The sequence below is a fragment of the Lynx rufus genome, unplaced genomic scaffold, assembly GCF_022079265.1.
Source record: "Lynx rufus isolate CCGP_SWC_20201006 ecotype Redwood Valley unplaced genomic scaffold, mLynRuf1.p SCAF_8, whole genome shotgun sequence".
NCBI classification, from domain to species: Eukaryota; Metazoa; Chordata; class Mammalia; order Carnivora; family Felidae; genus Lynx; species Lynx rufus.
Window position 1 is genome coordinate 85710241 of NW_025814896.1, and position 21828 is coordinate 85732068.

Here is a 21828-nt window from a genome sequence, read left to right on the forward strand (position 1 = left end):
TTTCTAGTCAATTTTAAAAGCCTTATTTAGAAATAATACCAATCCATTTCTAATAGCTAAGTAGAACAATTTTTTAATCTGCAGGGTATCTTAAAAACCAATCAACTTGACATAACCTCCTAATTCCAGGAATGTAAACCATAATTCATCCTTCAATTTTCCTCTTAACATATTCTACTTTACTAAAATGAATTCCCATCCTGCAACTATGAAACAAGAAAATTGTACTTAAAATAATATTAAAAAACGAAATCTCATTATTTAGTATTAGATTAATAGTCTATAATTCTAATCTTAAAAATATCTATAGCTATAACCTCTCCAACTTGTTAATTCCCAAAGAGAGTAATAAAAGATGTGATTAACATCTAAACTTAGAGCAGACTGTCATTTGGAAAAAACTATGTTAACAATAACTGTACCATAGTCAAATAGATCAACCCATCACCCTTTATGGTTCTGACTAAGGTTAATGAGCACAATTTGTCATAAATTTTCTAGTAACTCTGAAAAAGTGAACAAAAAGACTACTTCTTTCATAACACTTTATAAAAGTAGAATAAAGGCTTGAGTTGTCTTCCGTGGAACCTAGCATCGTATTTAGCAATGTAAATAAATGTCATTAAATATTTGTGAAATGAATAAACAACAAATGAAAATAAAACCCACTGCACTACTACCATTCAGCTCCTTATTATGTGCCAGGTAATAAGTATTTCAAATTCTACATACTAAAATGGAATATGCTCAAACTGTTTATTTCTACTAAATAAAACACTGAAAGAATTATTCACTAAGAAACTCCAACTTAACAGAATTTAAAAGTTGGATTTTCACAAACCAATAACTTGGTTAATGATTTTCTGTAACTGTATGACATTTTTCATTTAACTTTTTTCTTTATGAAATTAGAAAATATACAAAAATTCAAGTTATAAGTTCCTTTGTAATAAACAACACATATATATTACACGTGATCATAAGAACATTTATTTCTGTCATGAAGAAGTTACTTTTCAAAAAAGCTCAAAATTTGAGAGGATGAAGGTGAAAGAAGGAATGAAATAACTATAAATGTTCTTCCACTTCAAAAACTGTCTGACAACTGAGCCAAAAGACTCTGCATCTATCAGTGACTTCCTCTTCATGTGTCATAGAAAGAGTTCAACATGCTTTACAAAATCCATTACATTTTAAGACCGTTTCCAATATCTTATACCATAAATCAAGAAATCCATTTATTCAAGGTTACTTATGGAGAATTAATCACACAGAAAATTTTAACAACTTCTTTTTCAAAAATTAAAGTACTTTACTGTACTTGGCATTCCTATACATAATGATGTGGACTCAAAGACTGAAAGCATTAAGAGCATATAATTAAAGTTCAAGGACTTAGACATTAAAAAAAATTTAATACATATAATTCTCTGTGACAAATATTCCAGAAAAATAAATCAGGATATAAACACAATATAATCTCTTCTGGATTTCTCTTCCCCTTAAGTGGCATTATATAACATAGGAAGTTGTTTCAAAATACTTGTATGTACTTGATATCACCTCAAAAACATGTAATCCAAAAATCTGAAAAAGTGAGATCAAGAGAACTATGGCCATAATGCAGAAGGAACAAAAACTCATGAATTTATTCCTAATGATTTCTAAAACCTATCTTCCTAATTTCAAGGGCAAATTTATACAGAAGAGAAAAATAAACAGTCAGCTATACAAACTTTACAGCCTTTATTGATAGGATATAGCTATTATGCCAAAATTCAGCCATCAATATACAACCTCATTTCCCATCTGAAGTTAATGAGAATATATTTTACCTTAAATGGGACATAGAGGCAAATTGCCAAGAATAAAAATATAACCTTAAAGTCTTAATTTCACACTTCAAATATCAAAAGAAAATAGTAATTCCCAAAATCATGAAAACATGAAGTAACAACATAGAAAAAAATGGACATTTAAGTCATTTCATTCTCTTAATATTAGTGAAAACAGATGTATTTATAACTTCAGCCTTCAGATAGCATACTTCATAAAGTCATTATTCATTTAAAATAGACAAATGTTTACAAAAAACATTTAACTTAAATTTCATAGTTGCTTATAAAATGGCACTTGAAAGATTGACCTGTATAGGGAAATAAGAGTCTTGTCAAGAAAGATGATAAACTATAAATGTAAAATATACCACAGTGTTAAAAATCTCATAGTGGTCTATAGGAAAATCAATAAAGATAACAATCTTTCTGGGGAAAAAATATTTAGCATTACAAATTTAAAATGTAAATTTTATATATGAATTCAATAAGGAATACATTTAAACCTTGTATTGCCACATAATCATCTATTTTGTGGAAAACAATAAAAATGATGTACTTTTTCAATAGGTGTACATCAAAACTAAAAGGCTAATTTTTACTTTTTCCTTTATTGGCAACTTTGGATGCATTTTTAGGTTTTGGTTCCCAAAGGGCATTTTTCACAAATCTTGAAGCTGCACCTCTGTCCAGCTTGCCGGCCTTTTTCTTGTCTGTTATTTCCTTGACTCTGTTCATGTATACTCTGATTCTTTCCTTAAAGATTAAAAAAAAAGAAGAAAAGAAACCAATAGATTTACTAAGCTGTTCACCACCACTAAGTTTTATTATACTATACCTCAGTTAAATTCAACAGATATGTATTTATTGCCTATTGAGTGGTGATAGTAAGTGCAAGTGAATAGGATAAACATGCTCCATGCTCTCCTGGAGTTCATAGTCTGGGGGGGAATAGACACTAAAAAGTCATTTCAGAAGTGTTTTGATGTTTCAAAAGAGGGAGAACTAGACTAAGACATCACTACAGAGATAAACATTGAATTGTTTATGTGTGGTTATATATTTAACTTAGCATTAACCTAAATGCACATAATAACTCTTACGTATCTGAAGTCTATAATCTAAAATAGAGCTCTCATATACTTGCAGCATACAAATTAAACTGGAAATTTTTCTAAACAGGAAATGGATGAAGTAGTACTTAACTATTTTTTTATTTTACTTTCTAGTATCACAATTAAAATAAGCAAAATGAAAATACAAAATCTTTTGTTCAATTTCATAGTTTTTGATCAATAAGCACACAATACTTTCTGATGAAAACTATAGTTCTAATCTGACTTTACAAGGTGAAAAACAGAATAGGTTGTGCCATATCACTTCGAATCTTCTGAGACCATTAATCAGAATAAAGGGCTATTCTATACTTTGACTGGAAAATTTAATAATTTTTTTTTTCAACGTTTATTTATTTTTGGGACAGAGAGAGGCAGAGCATGAGCAGGGGAGGGGCAGAGAGAGAGGGAGACACAGAATCGGAAACAGGCTCCAGGCTCTGAGCCATCAGCCCAGAGCCTGACGCGGGGCTCGAACTCACGGACCGTGAGATCGTGACCTGGCTGAAGTCGGACGCTTAACCGACTACGCCACCCAGGCGCCCCTGACTAGAAAATTTAAATAAAGGGGATGAGAGCCATAAAATAGCATAGTAAATGAGTGATCACTGATGAAAAGCAAGTTTCATTAAAATAATCAAAATAGTTACAGAAATTTACACAGAAAAATGCAGACCCCTAGAATTTTTTAATTGTGAAAGGCTGACCACTCTGCTCAAAATCCTCTTATGGTTTTCTATTTCTCTCAGAGTAAAAGCCCAAGTCTTCCCAACACAGACCCACTCCAGCCTTGCCTGGAGTTATCTTCCTCAAATATCTACATAACCACTCCCTCTCTCCCTTCCAGTTGGTTCAAACGTTAATCTCGTTAACAGGCACTGCCTTTACCATTTAAAATGGAATCCTACTCAAGCACTCCAATCCCCCTTACCCTACGCTATTTTTTTTTCCCCATAAGCTATGACTTTCTAACATACTACATACCACATACATTTATTATTTGCTTATTATGTTAAATGCTTGTCTCCCTCCACTAGATAGACTGGCATCTGCTGCAAGGGCAGTGGTATTTATCAGCTTTATTTACAGAGGAATCATCTTACTTGGATATAATGCCTGGCTTCCAGTAAGCACTCAATTATTTGTTGAATAAATAAACTGACTATTTGCAATGCCCTTCCCCATTCATGATATACATGACAAATAGATTTCCTCTCACACGCTGACTCTGTGATCAATTAGTGATGTCTGTCACAAGGTCAGAAAAGGGGAATAGGTTTATGTATGCTTTTTTATGTGCCAACTCTCGTCCAGAATATGAATGTACTCCTCCATAAAGTGGGTTCTGATGGAGAAAAAAGATAATAATTTTATCCTTTTCCAATGAAAGAATCAAGTATTAAAATACTACAAATAACTTTGTGTTAAGGAAAAATGAGGAACTTTACAAATGTAAAGTCCATATCAGAAAATTGAAAACAGATGATACATACAGTGCACCCTCCTTAAGATTTTTTTTTTTTTAATTTTTTTTTTTTCAACGTTTATTTATTTTTGGGACAGAGAGAGACAGAGCATGAACGGGGGAGGGGCAGAGAGAGAGAGGGAGACACAGAGGGAAACAGGCTCCAGGCTCTGAGCCATCAGCCCAGAGCCTGACGCGGGGCTCGAACTCCCGGACCGCGAGATCGTGACCTGGCTGAAGTCGGACGCTTAACCGACTGCGCCACCCAGGCGCCCCAGGATTTTAAAGCCAGTACCACTGGTCAAATCAAGATCTGTGCCTCATATAGTTTTACATTTTTGCTGTAAGTATTTTTCACAATTTCTACATTAAAAATAAATGTTTTTCCCCCCAAGAACTTTAAAAGAAGAACGTGTCTTACACTCTATTTTATAAAATTAAGACAAGAGCTCTGGTTTACTCATTTTTTTTTGTAAATGACCAAGTACTCTAGCAAGTTGTAAATAACATACATATCAACACCTTAAGACTTAAAAATAATAATACAGTGTCAAGTGTATTTCACATATTTATCTTGTATTTTATAAACACAAAGAATAAATGTATTAATATTCTTATTCATAAAGCCAAGTCAAGAAGGTAACCATAAGTTTGATTTCTAATTTTTTCTTTCATATTGAATGATTTAATTTTTGAAGTCAGCAAAAACTTCAAGATACTAGACCTTATATACTGTACTTATACATCTAAATGGAATACAAAGACAAACCTAGAAGATTTATTACAGGTTGTAAATATGTCACTAATGCAGAATTACTGGACAGTACACATACAACTGGTGCCAAAAAAGCTTTTAGCTTTGTTGCTGAACTGGATTCTTTACTGCTGAGAAAATGAATTAATGGAAGAATTGAAAAGGTGGGGGAGAAACTTTCCCGTCTTTGCTAGTAAATCAACTAGAATATACTTTTAAGAATTGTGTAAGAGTTTAGAAAAAAGGGGGGGGGGCAGTTGTAGAGATGAACAGGATTTCAAGAATTTATAGAATAAATAATATGGAAGTTATAAATAATTACTTGAATCGTAACGTTCTCCCATCCAGAGATTTATATAATATATGGAACACAAATTCTCTGACAAAGGCAAAGAAAAGAAAAACTAAAGACATGATGAAATCTGGCTCACTTTCATAATTAGGACTCTAAATAATTTTGTTCTCCACAACTAGTGTGATAAAGTACTATGACTCTGACTTCAGGAATACCACAACAAACAGTCAAATAAAAAGAAATCCACTGCAATCTTACCAATTCCTGCTTTACTGGATGTTCCTTAGGATTAACTCCCTGAGTTGCCAAATAAACTACAAGACAAAGATTTCATGGAACAAAATGGCATATATATTAATTGCGAGCATTAAAGAAACTCTAGTTACTCACAAAAAAGAAATATCACAAAAAAATGATAAATTAAATCTTATTTAACCTCTATGTAATATTAAATTTTATGCGGCTCATGGACATCTGATATTCTGATTTAAAAGAAATAAATATCTGACTATAAAAATTGCCATGAAGTACAACAATATATAAATTGCTAGCATTTAAAAAAGAAATCACCTTTAACATAATAATTTGCTTCATAATTAACTCCAAATTAATATACATACCCCAAAACATTGAATTTAACGTGTAAGCAGAAACTAAATCCACTTTTGCTTGTTCAAGGGGGTCCAACTATTTAATAAAAAAAGAGAGAGAGAAAAGAAGTACATACAATGAACACATCACATATTTTAAACTTTCACCAAATACAATGTATCAAAGAGATGTTTCTTTCACTTCCTATAATCCAATAACCAAATGATCTTGAAATAATTTGCAAAAAAAAAAAATTGTTAACCAGAGATTTTTGCCCACAAATTTTCACTTTGAGGTATCATCTTTAGTTAGACAAAGAATATGTATAATCCAAGAAAAATTATTTTCAATTATTTTAATTTCAGGAGTTATGATCTGGGCTTTGTATGTCAAAAGTAATTTATCAATGTAAACACTGTACATGATGCATTTATGTATAAGAGGCAGGCTAAAATGCTTAGGCAATACCAAAGACAGAAGAAACATAATGAGATTTGTTTTAGACTGTCAAAGTCAATTTACTCTTTTTGTCCTATAGGGTTTCCAGAAACTCTGATAACATCATTGTAATACTTAAAAGGTCAAAGACAGAGTCTGTCAAAAAGAACGTTTTGAGTGCTCCTTTTTTTCTCAAAACCACGTCAAAATAAAAATATAGTTAGGAAGTATTTCCTAAAGTTGAAGTTCTGGTTTGTTTTTTCCCCTTAAAAATACCCAAACACTTGAAATAAAGGGGAAAAGGAGCACATCGCTAATCTATGTCTTCTGTATGTTTTCATAACACAGCACTGTGTTTTCTAAATTACATTTTTAAAATACCTTCTGCAACAACTCATTTCTAGAAACAGACATCATGGTCTTCAGCATCTCATCCACAGCACCAATGGAATTTTCAAATGTTGATAAATACTCATGAATTTCTACTGGGTAGTCTTCATTAATTTCTTCACCTGCCATTATGACCAACTGTAAAAAAATTAAATTCTTAGAATTCATGGGAGACAGACTGCTCTTTAGTTTACAAAAACAAAATCAATACGTCGTATCACGTGTTTAAAAAGTGCTACAAGAGGTAAAACCTGAAGATAAGTAAACAAATCTTAGAATATAATTCTAGAGCAACTACCTTCAAACTTCCCCTCCTCAAATTGTTTGAGGTGGGCAAGGGGAGAAGAGAACCCACCCAAGTCCACTAATGCTGTACATATTAGAGCCTCAATGTTTGTCAAGAATAAAAGACATGACCACCAAACATGGATTATCATTAATCAAAGTCCTACATTTAAAAAACTTTCTGTTGAAGTTAAAAACCAAGCAAAGCAATGAAAGTATGATGAGTATATCCTATCTCTATGGTTGCTGAAAAATCACAAGTAAAGCAAAAACATATATTTTAGCCCTTTTAAATTAAAAAAAAATTTTTTTAATGTTTATTTTTGAGAGAGACAGACAGAGAGAGAGAGAGTGAACAGCCCAGAGGCAGAGAGAGAGGCAAACACAGAATTCAAAGCAGGCTCCAGGCCCTGAGCCGTCAGCACAGAGCCTGACACGGGGGGCTCAAACCCACGAACCACGAGATCATAACCTGAGCTGAAGTCCTACACTCTCCGGACGCTCAACCGACGGAGCCACTCAGGCGCACCATAAATTTAGATGTTGATCTAGCAGCATGGTATGTTAAACTAAAAAATTAGAAAACCTTGGTCTGAATTATCTTATGACTATCACTAAAATCATTTTGAAGCCTATACATATATTCTTTAAGCCTCTTTAAAATATTAATAACAAATTCAAAGAGTCCATTAATCACAGCAGAAAAGAGGAAACTTCAGAGGAATAAACTATATGGTTTTCATTTAGGTCAGAGTATACCTTGACAGCCCATTCTTTTAAAATTCACATTTATATCTTAATATATAATATCTATGTGAGAAAAAACAAAATCCACATCAAGGCATTTAATATGGTATCTAAGACCAAATTTCAGAAGCAATCCCAAGCCATACGTATCATCTTTAGGTTTAAAAAAAGTTTATTAGCTGAAAATACCTCTTTCATATTACAAAGCTAAGTAGAACCACCAAGAATGTGTGAAAGAGCAAAACATAGCAGAATTGAAGTAAAGAGACTTGGGCTTTCTGTCTTGCTTGATTACTGACTTTGTCACCTTAGATAAATCACTGAAAAGTCTCTGGGCCTCAACTACTTCATCCATAAAATAAGACAGTTGGTCTAATGATCTGTAAAGTCCCTTATAGTTCTAAATGTTATGATGCCTATGTCACAACTTTAAAAAGTACTATTGGAATATTTAGTGACAATATATCAACATTTCTATTCAACAAGTATATTCTGCTGAGACATCTGGTTTCACTTAAAAAAAAGAAGGTGAAATCCATCTGATGATCACTACTTGTGCTGTAAAATTACACTCTAACTACTGTGCAACCAGCAATTAAACAAAGAACTCTGATAAAAGAAAACCCCACAGGAAGGAATTGTGACTTCCTATTTCAAAAAGCTAACTGAAAATTTACATTTGCCTCTGATCCCTCCCCAAAACTCTCCAAAATGCCAGAAGAAATATAAAAATAAGTCCATAGTAATATTGGAAACCAAGAAGGGCATGTATCCATGAGCAGACTTCAACAGTACAAATTTTTGTAAGCTAAAGAGCAAATGGGACCAGAGTGATAGGAAAGCAATCCAAGAAGCCAGAAATCCCCTACAGAGAGAGAGAGAGAGAGAGAGAAGGACAATGTAAGAATAACCCTAAGATGAAGGACAATAAGATAAGAGCTGGGCCATGAGGGCTGAAAACAGCTAAACCAATCTCTAGATCTGTGAAAGGCTCCAGCATCTGCTGCCCAAATACAGGTGTAAGTACAAAGGATATATTGCAAATATAAAGAAGACTTATATTTCTTCTCTTTATGTAGAATTTTAAGCCAATGAATTTGAAAATCTGGCTGAAAAGAATGTGGTGCTGAGGGAAAACAAAATCAGTTACCGAAATTAACCTAAAAGGAAGTACATAAACCAAATAGATTATTAAGAAAATGTTTAAGTCAAAGATCTACCCTTCAAAAAGGCTCCAAGCCTAGAAGATCTAGGTATTTTCTTTTAAACCTTTAAGCAACAGTTACTTCTTACAGTATTTAACTGTTTAAGAACACAAAAAAAGATGAAAAACTTAGATACCTATTTCATAACACACACAAAAATAAACTCCAGATGAATTAAAAAGGCAAACGTATAAACTTATTAAAAGATTATATAAAATATTTACATAATCCAAATGAAACACAAATGCTATGAAAGGAAATGAATGACAGACTTAACTACATAAAAACTGGAAGAAAAAAAAATCCACATGGTAAAAGTATACCGTAAGCAAAGTTAAAAGGCAAGAAAGCGCATGGGAGAAAATATTTCCCAGAATATAAAAAAGGATTAGTTCAATTTTATAAAGAATTCCTACAAATTAAAAAAGTATCACCCATTGGACTGGCAATAATTTTAAAGATTAGCAAAGTTCAATGTTGGCAAGGGTATACAATGAAGGTGGAATATAAACTGGTACAGATATTTTAAACATACATACCCTTTGAATCAGGAAATCCTCTTAAGAATCTAGCTTAGAGAAATTTCTGTATACATACACACAAATTTATTAAAATGCACTCCTTGAACTCTTCTCTCAATCTCTCCCACTTTCTCTTGCATCAATTTTTCCCTCTGCTCCATCATTATCCATAAGCTTACAACATTTTATTTCTCCATCTTTGACAACAAAAGAAATATCTTGATTTCATATCCCCCTCCAGCAAAAGCCTCATTTTCCAATCCTTGAAAGAAGTGCTTATAACAGTTCCAATTGCTTTTAGAACAAACCCTCAAAACAGGTGCTTACACTAACAGTCCCAATTCCTCTCCTTCCATTCTTTCTTGATTCGGCCACAATCGGGCCCCCTCCTTCTCATTCAAATTGCTCTCGTCAAGGTCATCCACACAGCCACATTGTTAAATTCAACGGTCAATTCCCAGTTCTCATCACTTGACACTGTTCACTCTCTTCATTTCCTTGGCATCACATTTTCTTGATTTCCCTCCTACCTCATGGCTGCTTTCTTGGTCTCCTTTGCAGCATCCTTCTCATATCCTCAGCCTCTTATCCTTGAAATGCCCACAGGCGTCCTTGATTCTCTTTTCCTCTCTAATTTACTCACTAGGTGAGCTCAGGGCTTTAAATTGCATTAATATACTGATGACTCCCAGGTCTTTATCTCCAACCCTGACCTCCCCACTGAACTCCAAATCATATTTCCAACTGCTTACTCAATACCTCTGGTTGATGTTAATAGATTCTCAAACGTAATGTGCCCAAAGCCAAATCTTGCCTACTGTAGTGTTTCCAACTCCACCTTCCCAATTGTTCAGACCTAAAATTACAGAGTGGTCCTTGACTCTTCTCTTTCACCCTAGCTTTAAGACATATTTAGAATCCAACCACATCCTACCATTTCTATTGAGACCACCCTGATCCAAGTAAATTCAAGCCATCACTGTATCTTGCCCAGATTGTTGCAGTAGCCTCCTAAATGACCTCCTTGTTTCCATTCTGATAGTTTAGGAAATTTCCATTCAAAGGTTCACCACACCTCATTCAATAAAAAACAAAATCTGGGGCACCTGGGTGGCAGTCAGTTGAGGGTCCAACTCGATTTCAGCTCAGGTCATGATCCCAGGGTCATGAGATTGAGCCCCACATCGGACTCTGCACTGAGCGTGGAACCTGCTTAAAATTCTCTCTCCCTCTGCCCCTCTCCCCTGCTCATGTGCGGGCTCTCTCTAAAATAAAAAAGAAACAAAATTTTATTTTATTTATTTTTTTTTAATTTTTTTTCAACGTTTTTTATTTATTTTGGGACAGAGAGAGACAGAGCATGAACGGGGGAGGTGCAGAGAGAGAGGGAGACACAGAATCGGAAACAGGCTCCAGGCTCCGAGCCATCAGCCCAGAGCCTGACGCGGGGCTCGAACTCACGGACCGCGAGATCGTGACCTGGCTGAAGTCGGACGCTTAACCGACTGCGCCACCCAGGCGCCCCGAAACAAAATTTTAAGTAAAAATTTTAAAAAATAATAAAAGACAAACTCTTTACTTACAGTGGCCTAAAAAGCCCTCTCTGCTACCTCCTCTGTGACCTCATCTCCTCATTCCACTCAGGCCATAACAGCCTCATTGCTCTTTCACGTCAGGTATGCCCCTACCTCAGGGCCTTTGTGCTTCTTCTTCCCTCCCTAGAATGCCTCTCCCCCACCAGGAGCTTCAGAGCACAATACTTCACCTTCATCAGATCTCTACTCAAAGGTCACCTGCAGGTAATCCTTTCCTGACTACCTATGTTAACAGGCACACACCCCACTCCCAGCACTCCCGATCTCCTCTGCCTCAGAGTCCTCAGTAGCATCTGACTTATTTATTCATTTACCGCCTGGCCACCTCCAAAAGAAGGGAACTACATGAGAGCAGAAATTTTTGTGTTTTTTTCACTAGCACTGCCCGACAGTCAATAAACATTTGTTGAATGAAAAATCTCTAACAAAATACTGGAAATAATAATCTAAATATTCATCAATAAGGAAACAGTTAAATGAATTACAGCACATCCATCCAAGAGAATATTAAAAACAAAGAAGTAAATCTTTATGTAGTAACACAAATGAGAAATGGTGAAAAAATTCATAGAACATTGTATACAAAACAATATGTATCTAACATATGCCATTTGTTTCTAAAAACCGGTATATATAAAGATATGTAGAAAAAGGTCTGGAAGTGGGAATGCAAGCTGGTGCAGCCACTCTGGAAAACAGTATGGAGGTTCCTCAAAAAATGAAAAATAGAACTACTCTACGACCCAGCAATTGCACTACTAGGCATTTATCTTGCTGTTTCGAAGGGACACATGCACCCCCATGTTTATAGCAGCACTATCAACAATAGCAAAAGTATGGAAAGAGCCCAAATGTCCATCGACGGATGAATGGATAAAGAAGTTGCGGTGTATATATATAATGGAGCATTACTCAGCAATCAAAAAGAGTGAAATCTTGCCATTTGCAACTACGTGGATGAAACTGGAGGGTATTATGCTAAGCGAAATTAGTCAGAGAAAGACAAAAATCATAGGACTTCACTTTTATGTGGACTTTAAGAGACAAAACAGATGAACATAAGGCAAGGGAAACAAAAATAATATAAAAACAGGGAGGGGGACAAAACAGAAGAGACTCATAAATATGGAGAACAAACTGAGGGTTACAGGAGGGGTTGTGGGAAGGGGGGATGGGCTAAATGGGTAAGGGGCACTAAGGAATCTACTCCTGAAATCATTGTTGCACTATATGCTAACTAATTTGGATGTAAATTTAAAAAAGGAAAAAATAAAATTAAAAAAAAAAGAAAAAAAAGAAAAAGGTCTGGAAGGAGATATACAAAAAAGAGACATTCTCTCTGAAAAGGGTCAGAGATTAGGGAACAGGATCAAAGCTGACTCATTTTTCTAACTCTTCATTCTTCATTGTTTAAATTTTGTTATTTCAAAAAGCATGTATTAAAATCGTAATAAAAATAATCATTACATTTAAATAAAGGCATATTTTAACAAAGTGTTTTGGCTCTTAACAAATACTGCAAGTATAAAAAACACAAAAAGGCCTTTATTTAAATGTGAATGTTTTCATCCAATTTTTCTATTAGTGAATAATTTCCCTCCCTAGAATCATGATGGGGATTTTTCCTGCAATTATTCCTGGTCCCTAAGCCCCAATAAACAAGTAGTTATTTATTGTTAAAATGGGTGAGGGTGAACACTGAAAGCAAGGCAGTAAGAATAATTACCCTCATTAAATATGAACTGAACCACTTGCCTTTTTCCTAACTAAAAAATAAAGGCAACGCCGACTACAAAATAATGGTTCTTCTATGATCAGAAATTCCCTCCAATTCATGATTTCTTCTAACATTTTACACAGACAGTTCCTGAATATTTGTTCTTTCCACAGGAAAAGTTACAAGGAGAGAACTGCAGAAACTTCCCTCTGTTCCCTTTGTTAACTCAGATCCCAGGATGACGCCATGCATGTATGGTATTAGCAGCAATAGCAAACATTTGAAAATCACTGCCTATGAGCCAGACACTTCTAAGTATACTCACTTACTTCAGATTCAATAACTTGCCCAAAGTTGTACATGGTAAAATGCCCAAAGAAGAGAAAGAAGAAAACAACTCACCCTCCTCTGCTCCTTACTCCTTCCCAAGTTCTAAAGGTATTTCTCACCCTTCCACCTCACCTCCTCCTTCTAAAGTACCAACGGCAAAGGTGGAAGTGGTAGAGGACATGAGAAAATTTGCCTCTTTCCATCTCTAAGGTCTGGTTGGGACTAAAGCACAGAGAGAGGGGGGAACCCTCCCCTAGTAACTCCTATAGGATGTTACTGTCACTTCTTCCTCTCAGTGGTAAGGGAAACCACAGTACAGGCAAGAGAAAAGAGGGGTGCACAGCATCACACATAGAACAGAAGCCATCCCCCTATCTGCTACCCTTGATTCTCTTACTTCCGGGAGGTCAGTCCAGCCAGGAACATAGGAATCACCCCTTACCCCTTCCTCAGGCCCCAGATCCCATCAGTTTGGCCTCCTTAATGTCCTTACACCACAAGCTTTCCTCCACTTTCACTGGCTAGATCATTTCAAGAGCCTTTGAGTAATCTCCCTACTGTCAATATTTTCCACTCTCAATTTTGAGATGTTACAAAATATGATTTTTCTATGGATACTCTGATCATTGTACACCCCTGCTTAAAATCCTGCAAAAGTTCCCGATCCCCTCAGTATGGATGCCAGGCCTATTATTACATGGCCCTTGTTTGTCTAACCTCATCTTTCATCACCCTCCTCTTCCAATCCTATAGCTGCAGCCACAATGGCAGTTTTCCAGATGTGCCATGCTCATTCACTCTAACCTTTCACCTGTATGGTTCTCTGTACATTAACCGTTCTTGGCACTTAACTTTGTTCAAACCTTGCTTATTTTTGGAGGTAAGATCAGGTTTTACTTCAGCCAGTGAAGATTTCTCTGAGTGCCACCCTCCCATTCTCTCTGGAGAAACACAACTACAAGCTGTCATGTCACCTAAAACACTATTTGGTGATGTCTGTTGATGTACTTGACTTCCCTTTGACTACAAGCTCCTTGAAGGGGCTGTGTCATACTGCTGTTGTATCACCAGTGGCTGACACACAGAATGACTATGTCATGATCTGCCCAGTACAATCCCAGTTTATACCTGTTGTTTCAGTCTGCCATCTGCCCAGCTCTCCATTTCTCTTCCACAAGTGCCAGTTTGAACAATAAGTCATATGGTCACCCTAAAAAAAGTAGGTTCTCTGACCCTTACCACCACTCCCCACCCCATTTTCTTAGAGAACAGGAATCAGGGGAGTTGCTCCTGGTACCAGCCAGAGCTCACCCAGAGCAGTAGAACCAACAGGAGATATATATAAAGAGATTTATTGCAAGTAACAGGTTTGTGCAACTGTGGGAGCTGGCTAACTAAATCCAAACTCTGCAGGGCAGGCCTTCAAGGAAGGGCATACTGGAACTCCTGGCTACAAGAGGAAGCTGCTGTCCACAGGTGGAACTTCTGTTTTGTCAGGGAATCCTTAGCTCTGCTCCTAAAGCCTTTTAACTTATTGAATCAAACCCACTCAGCTTATTTAGAATATTCTAACTTAAAGTCAACTGATTTATGGATTTTAATCACATCTACAAATACCTTTACAGCAACATCTAGGTTGGTATTGGACTGAATATCTGGGGGCTGCAGTCTCACTAAGCTGTCACATCAAAAAGACCATCACACTCCTTCCAGCCTCCAGAACTATAGCAGAAAAGGTACATTCTTAGCATTACAAGCTGTTGTTCTGACAGAATTTCCCCACAAGTCTTGTTATTCCTGACTGTAGATTCCCAAGTAATAAAACTAGACTTCAAATTCCAGCTAACAAATGTGAAGGAATGACAAATTACAAAAAAATATATCACCATTTTGCAACCCCTATTGAAATTATAGATACAAGCAACAATCACTGACAGATAAAGGGGTGAAGGGCAAGTTTACAATGGAGAGGTGAGACTGTCACTAATTTCTTTTTTAACGTTTATTTATTTTTGAGACAGAGAGAAACAGAGTGCAAGCAGGGGAGAGGCAGAGAGAGAAGAGAGGGAGACATAGAATCTGAAGCAGGCTCCAGGCTCTGATCTGTCAGTACAGAGCCCAACGCAGGGCTCAAACTCACAAACCGTGAGATCATGACCTGACCCGAAGTTGGACGCTTAACCAACTGAGCCACCCACAGGCCCCGAGACTGTCACTACTTAAACCCAGGGATCAATCTTCACATCACTGAAAGTAGGACACAAATTATGAATCTCCTGATGTTAAGCAATGTGATGTACACAGCACCATCTCTGTAGCATGACCAACATCCCCAAACAAAGTTGAATCTGAACCTAATTGAGCCCTTAAAGCTAACTTCCATTTTACAGGAAATACAGAGGATAGAGAAACAAGTTAACAACATCACAAGAAAGCAAACAGACAAATCTAGAATAAGAAATACTCTACTGGACAATTGACCTGGTTTCTGTAACAAATAAATGGGATGAAGAAAAACTAAGAAAAGGGAGAGGAGGTAGAGGAAGAAGAGATTAAAGAGATCTGGGAGAGCTAACAACCAAATGGAATATGTAGACCTTGTTTGGATCTTGATTCAAATCATGTGTAAAAAGATTATTTTTGAGACAAAGAAATCTGAACATGGATCAGGTGTTAGATGACACTAACAGATCATTGATAATTTTGCTATGAAATTAGAAATCAGCTATGAGGTGAATTCAGCCTGGGTGGCTCAGTCGGTTAAGCCTCCGACTCTTGATTTCAGCTCAGGTCATGATCTCACAGTTTGTGGGATCGAGCCCCGCACTGGGCTCTTCACTCGCGGCACAGAGCCTGCTTGGGATTCTCTCCCTCTCTCTCTCTTTCTTCCTCTCTCTCAAAATAAACAAATACACAAAAAAAGAACTCAGCTATGCAAATGGCATTATAGTTATATTAGACAATATCCTTATTTAAGGGTGCATACTTAAGTACATAGGGGTAAAATTACAAGACATCTTGAATTTGCATTTTAAAAAAAGCTAGCCTTCATGAGTTAATTATACTTTGAGAGTCAAGATAAGAACCTATGTACATTATTTCTATAGTGAAATTAGATAGCTAACTCACAAATTAACATTTAGAACATAACTCAGTTCATAAATTTAAAAACACCTAAATAGAAAGTACGGTCTAGAATACTTAAGCAGCTCTACTATATCTCATTTCAATTCCAAATGTAATTGGGGGTAATGGGAAGCTAGGTCACTGGGTGTGCTCACCAGATCTGTGATAGTTGTTGAACAAAGCTTATAAAAACAAAACAGACCCTGTTGCCTCAAATGAGGTGTTTATTACTGACATTTCCAACAAAGGCTGACATTCCAGAGTGTCTAATTATTTCAATAATGTCACAAATTTCCTTCTAAAAAAAATCCTGATGCTGTATACTTTACCTGTCTCTCCTAAAAATGAATGCATGCAAAAATGAATAAATAAACCATCAAATCAAGTCTAAAGTCATATATAAAACTAGGGAAAATATTTGCAACAAAGACAGATAAAAAGGAACCTCTACAAATCAACTTAACAACAAAAAGAATACTTGTAATCCAAATGAAAAATGAACAAAGAAAATCAGCAGTTCACATATAAAGGAACCCAGATGACCAATAAACATAAAGAAAGCTACTTAATCTTATAATTAAAGAAACATAAATCGCTAAAACAAAATGCCACTTTTCATCTGTCAAACAAGCAAAAATTAAGAAGATTGATAGTATCTAATATGGGCAAAGGTGAGGAGAAACAGCCTCTCATTCACTATTAACTGGAGTGTAAATTGAGCATGGGGGTGGCAGGAATTTGGCAATGTGCTTCAAAATTGTGTATGTACAAATTCTTTGACCCAGCAGTTTTACTTCCCAAAGAGTACATTTTCCCAAAAATAATGTTCAAGGACATCTACTGCAACACTCTAAAATACTGAAACTTTAAAGCAGGGAACAATCTACATGCCCATTAACAAGAACTGGTTAAATAAATTATGATCTATTCATTCAATAAAATACTCTGATGCCATGAAAAGGTATAAAGTAGAGCTCGGATTCCTAAGATATATTAAGTCAACAAAAACTGAACAGCACATATAATACACTCATTTGTTTTTAAGAAAAAAGATACATGAGTATGGAAGCATACTTGTATATCCATGTAAATTTCTTAAAAAAGAAGCTGTTAACTGTGGCTACTCCTGGGAAACCAAAAAGCAGGAAGGTAGGGAGCACATTTTATGTTATACTCTCAGAATTATTATTTTCAAACAATAATATACATAACATATTATAATAATTATCTGTATTTACATATAAGTTTTTCAATTCTTTGAAATTTACTTCATCCAGAAATATACCAGATAAAAATGTCATTTCCCCAACTTAGCAGCTAAAATCAAACCTACATTCTTTAGCTCTATTATATTCAAAGAACCATATGAATAGATTCCCTTCTGTACACATAAATTTTCTAGCCACCATGAGGCCATTTTCTCCCTCTTCTCACATTACAAAAACCTTTCTGGATGTGTGCTATCCCTAGAACTCCTAGAATTGCGAGGACTCCCAGCCACCATGATTTTTTTCCTGCTTAACTCTGCTCCCTCACCCCTCATATCCACTAGGTACAGTCTCACAGCATCCTTCTTTCTCCTTATCATTGTTGTAATTTCATATTTCTGCAATTATTTGATTAATGTCCATCATCCACACTAGACTGTAAGCTTCATACAGGGCAAGTCTTTACTCAGAATCAATCCTTAGTGCCTGGCATGTAGTAAATGTTCAGTGAATATTACTCATTTACATGGCATCGTAGATTCCGTGCTAAGATAAGGATAAATAAAGGAATTGTCAGTCAACTGAGAGAAGACCTGGTTGGGGTTTTGTGAATTTCTTTAGCAGCGTTCAGTAGGCCTAGAGCAAGAACAATTACCAAGAATGCAGGAATTGGCTAATGGACACAAAGGAAAGGACTTGCAAAAGTATCTTTAAAACAGCAGCCTGGGAAGTATGGCCTTGAAGGGAAAGAAGTAAAGCCTTTCCCTCTGCTGAATACCTGTCCTTATACTCCATCCCCTGTATTCTGAGCCCAGTGAAACATTAATTCTTTAAACCAACATCAAATGCCCTCTCCTCTATAAAGGAGTAATTTCGTCTCCTTCTTTTCTCCTTCTTCTTTACTCTCATGGTTCTCCAGACTTAGTTATCATATATCCATCAATCATACACATTTTCATGTATCTTGATAAATTCAAAGATCAAGATTCAAATGACCCATCCATTCATTACATTTGACAAAAATGAACACACTACTCGGCCCTGAATCCCACAACACTAGATTCTCAAAACTGTCCCTGCTCCTCAGTAGCTATTCATTTTGTCTCCTTTGCTAGTTCTTCATCTCCCCAAACCTAAAAAGGCTAAAATGCCTAAGGACTCAGGTCTTGTACTACGTTCTTTTCTGTTTATATTCACTCCTTTGGTGATTATCTCCAGTCTCCCAATTTTAAATACCATCTGTTCGCTGACAACTCCCAAATGTTCTTTTCTAGCAATGATCTACTCCCACTGAACTCCAGACTTGGTAGACTCAACATCTCAACTTGGATGACTAATAGACATCTCAAACATAGTATGTCATAACTGAACTCCTAATCTTCCCCCACAAGCCTGCTCCTCCCATAGTTTTTCACTTCTTAGTTAATGGCTATTCCACCCTTCTAGTTGTTCAAGTCCCATAGCCTGACAATTATCTTACTCTTACAACCCACATTTAATCCATAAACAAATCTGTTCGCTTTACCTACAAAATACGTTCAAAATTGAACTGCTACTCACCATATTCATTTCTTTCCACCCTATGAGATTATGAAGCTGCTATAATCTCATGTGAATTATTACAACACCTTCCTAATTAGTCTCCTGGCTTTTGCCTATGCCATTCTTCAACAATCTGTTCTTAACACAGCAGCCAGAGTGATCCTGTTAAAAACCTAAATCAGATCATGTCAGTCCTCTGCTCAAAACATTCCACTGGTTATGTATCCTCTGTGCTATTCCTTCAAGGTGGGATTCATGTTGCATGACATTTGCATCTGCATGTGACTAACAATGTCTTGACACATATTAGGTACTTCGTAACTATCTGTTAACTGTCTAAAACCAATGAAAGTAAACTGGAGACAAATTTTGGAAAATCGTAATATCAGATTAGAATTTATACTTAAAGATATTAGGAAGTCACCACATGAATCCAAAAGAAAAATGTACCATAATGTACATTCTAGGACTATTTCCATTCCTATGCTAAGCAGAGTTACATACAATTATGAACTAAGCCAGAAAAAAATCCAATTTATAATTTTTTTGGAACTAGAGGACATCTGCAGATGTCACACCAGAATTCTATTACCATAATGACCTTTTTGCACTGCATTTTCTTAGAAAATAACGGTGAAACATATATAGAACAATCCGTCAATAATATCACTCCTTTGGCAGACAACCCATGTTAGTACCACCTATAATTTTCCTTCAAACTTACAGTAAAATCCCTGGGAAAAGATTAACTTTTTTCTTTTTAAAGGTGTTAACCTCTAAAAAACAAATTTAGGGGCGCTTGAGTGGCTCAGTTGGTTAAGCGTCAGACTCTTGATTTCAGCTCAGGTGATGATCTCATGCATGGTTCCTGAGTTTGAGCCACGCATCAGGCTCTGCGCTGACAGTGCATGGAGCCTGCTTGTTACTCAGTCTCCCTCTCTCTCTCTACCCCTCCCCAGCTTGCTCTCGATCTCTCTCTCAAAATAAATAACTTAAAAAAAACTTATCCCAAAGCCCGATAACAGAAAAAGATAGAAATTACAAAAGGTTGCTCAAGATTGAGATGAATAATTACATCAGATTGTAATGAATTTACTTCGATTATTTAATGTTAATGTTTAACTCAAAATATTTTCAAATTTATAGATATGAAGCAGCAAAACTACCTTCCAAAACCACGGAATTTGCTTATTACAATATTACCATCTCTAAAAGAGTAACAGTATATAGGGCTATTGTGAAAGTTAAATGAATAATATTGGTAAAACTATTAGAACAGTGCATGGTTCAGTTATCACTAGTAGCTAGTAGTAGTAGTTATTATTTTACTAAAGTGAAAATGATCAAATACCCTAATCCAATGTGGACTATTCAAAGCCAAACTTGAAGGGTCAACTGTTTGGAAACAGTAGCTGAGATAACGCATATAAAGAACCATCTAAAAACTAAAAGCAGTTATGAAAAACTGTATCACCTCTGTACTGTGATACATACAACATAGCTATTGGAGGGAGCTATAACATCCTATAGCATTTTGGAAAACCACTGTTCACACTGTCATTATTTTATCTTTCAACAAAACAATGAGTTCTGGCATTTCCACCCATCACAAACAGTTCTCTCAATTTCAATAGTTGTCGGATTTTTATTTCGGATCCAACATTTTTGGAACCAACGTCAACATACAATTACTTCTCACTTCAGTATATTATCAGACAGTCCAAAGAGGTTAATAAGCGGGACACATACATCTTCGTTAAGCAAAAACTGAACTGCGGTCAACACACAGGAAGACATTAAAGATAATTTTAAGCAGAAGTTTGAATCGCACCCAACCTTCTTTCTGAGGCATAAAGGAAAACTTTCTTGAGTACCCACTCTGGATTTCACCTTTAAATCGAGATTAGCCTACCGATTCAAGTGGGCTAATACTGCAGCGGCAGGCAGTTGGTGATCATATATGTGAATGAAAAATGTGGATAACACAGTAAAGTTACTCCTCTACACTTCCCACTTTGGCCTTCCTCCCTAAACAAGATTTGACGGCAGCTGAAAATTGTTAAGTTATTTAATTTCTCCTTCGCCTTCCAATATTTGATAGGAGGAGCTGAGAAGAAAAAAGTAAAGGCCAGATCAAGAGGGAGAAGTAAGGGTCCAAGGTTAGCCAAAGCCAGCAAGCAGCCGCAGGGCAAGCCCAAGTGGAGGGCCTGAAGCAATGCTGCCCCCAACGCTCGGGTGTGAGGGAACGCATTCACGAAGGCTACGCAGCTCGACCCGCTCCTCACAGTCAGCCAGGGGAAGAAAGGGGGACTCCCAGAAGAAGCGAACTTTTGCAGAAACACGAGACAAACTCAACCCCCAGCTTCGAATAATACCTCGCTGGCCTTCTACTCCGGTCTCCGGGAAAAGCAGTCGGGCAGTGGTGACGTCAATGAGGCGCCGGCTCTATCCCGGGCGCCAGCGGCGCTCTTTGATAACCTCACGCTGCCCGCCCCGCCCCGCTGGCTCCTTTTCCCTAGCCTAAACTCTCAAGAGCCTCAGCCCAAAGCTGTGCAAGGAGTTGCGGCGGGAAGCGGTTACTTTTTACTAGGTTTGTACCGGCGGACACCCGCCGTAATACAAGTTGAGCGTATTGAACCAGAAAACGATGTTAGTTGCTAAAGCTTTGG

The 21828-nt window shown here is 36.3% G+C and overlaps 1 protein-coding gene across 1 annotated transcript; it reads right to left on the reverse strand.

Annotated features, from left to right (window-relative positions):
- Window positions 1-967: 967 nt before the first annotated feature.
- Window positions 968-21592, reverse strand: C1D (C1D nuclear receptor corepressor). The gene is made up of 5 exons (XM_047068938.1): window positions 21535-21592; window positions 6875-7021; window positions 6085-6151; window positions 5723-5778; window positions 968-2591 (listed from the first exon to the last, which is right to left on the reverse strand). The coding sequence occupies exons 2-5, from the start codon at window positions 7010-7012 to the stop codon at window positions 2427-2429; spliced, it is 426 nt and encodes a 141-aa protein (XP_046924894.1). The 5' UTR covers window positions 7013-7021; window positions 21535-21592; the 3' UTR covers window positions 968-2426.
- Between the last annotated feature and the right edge of the window lie 236 nt (window positions 21593-21828).

What these genes read in the sequence shown, in the direction of transcription:
- C1D (XM_047068938.1), bottom strand. Translation starts at nt 7,012, where the DNA reads ATGGCAGGTGAAGAAATTAATGAAGACTACCCAGTAGAAATTCATGAG. An exon ending in GTTAAATTCAATGTTTTGGG is followed by an intron (nt 5,779 to 6,084) that starts GTATGTATATTA and finishes TTTGTCTTGTAG; the next exon opens with TTTATTTGGCAACTCAGGGA. An exon ending in ATCCAGTAAAGCAGGAATTG is followed by an intron (nt 2,592 to 5,722) that starts GTAAGATTGCAG and finishes TTAATCTTTAAG; the next exon opens with GAAAGAATCAGAGTATACAT.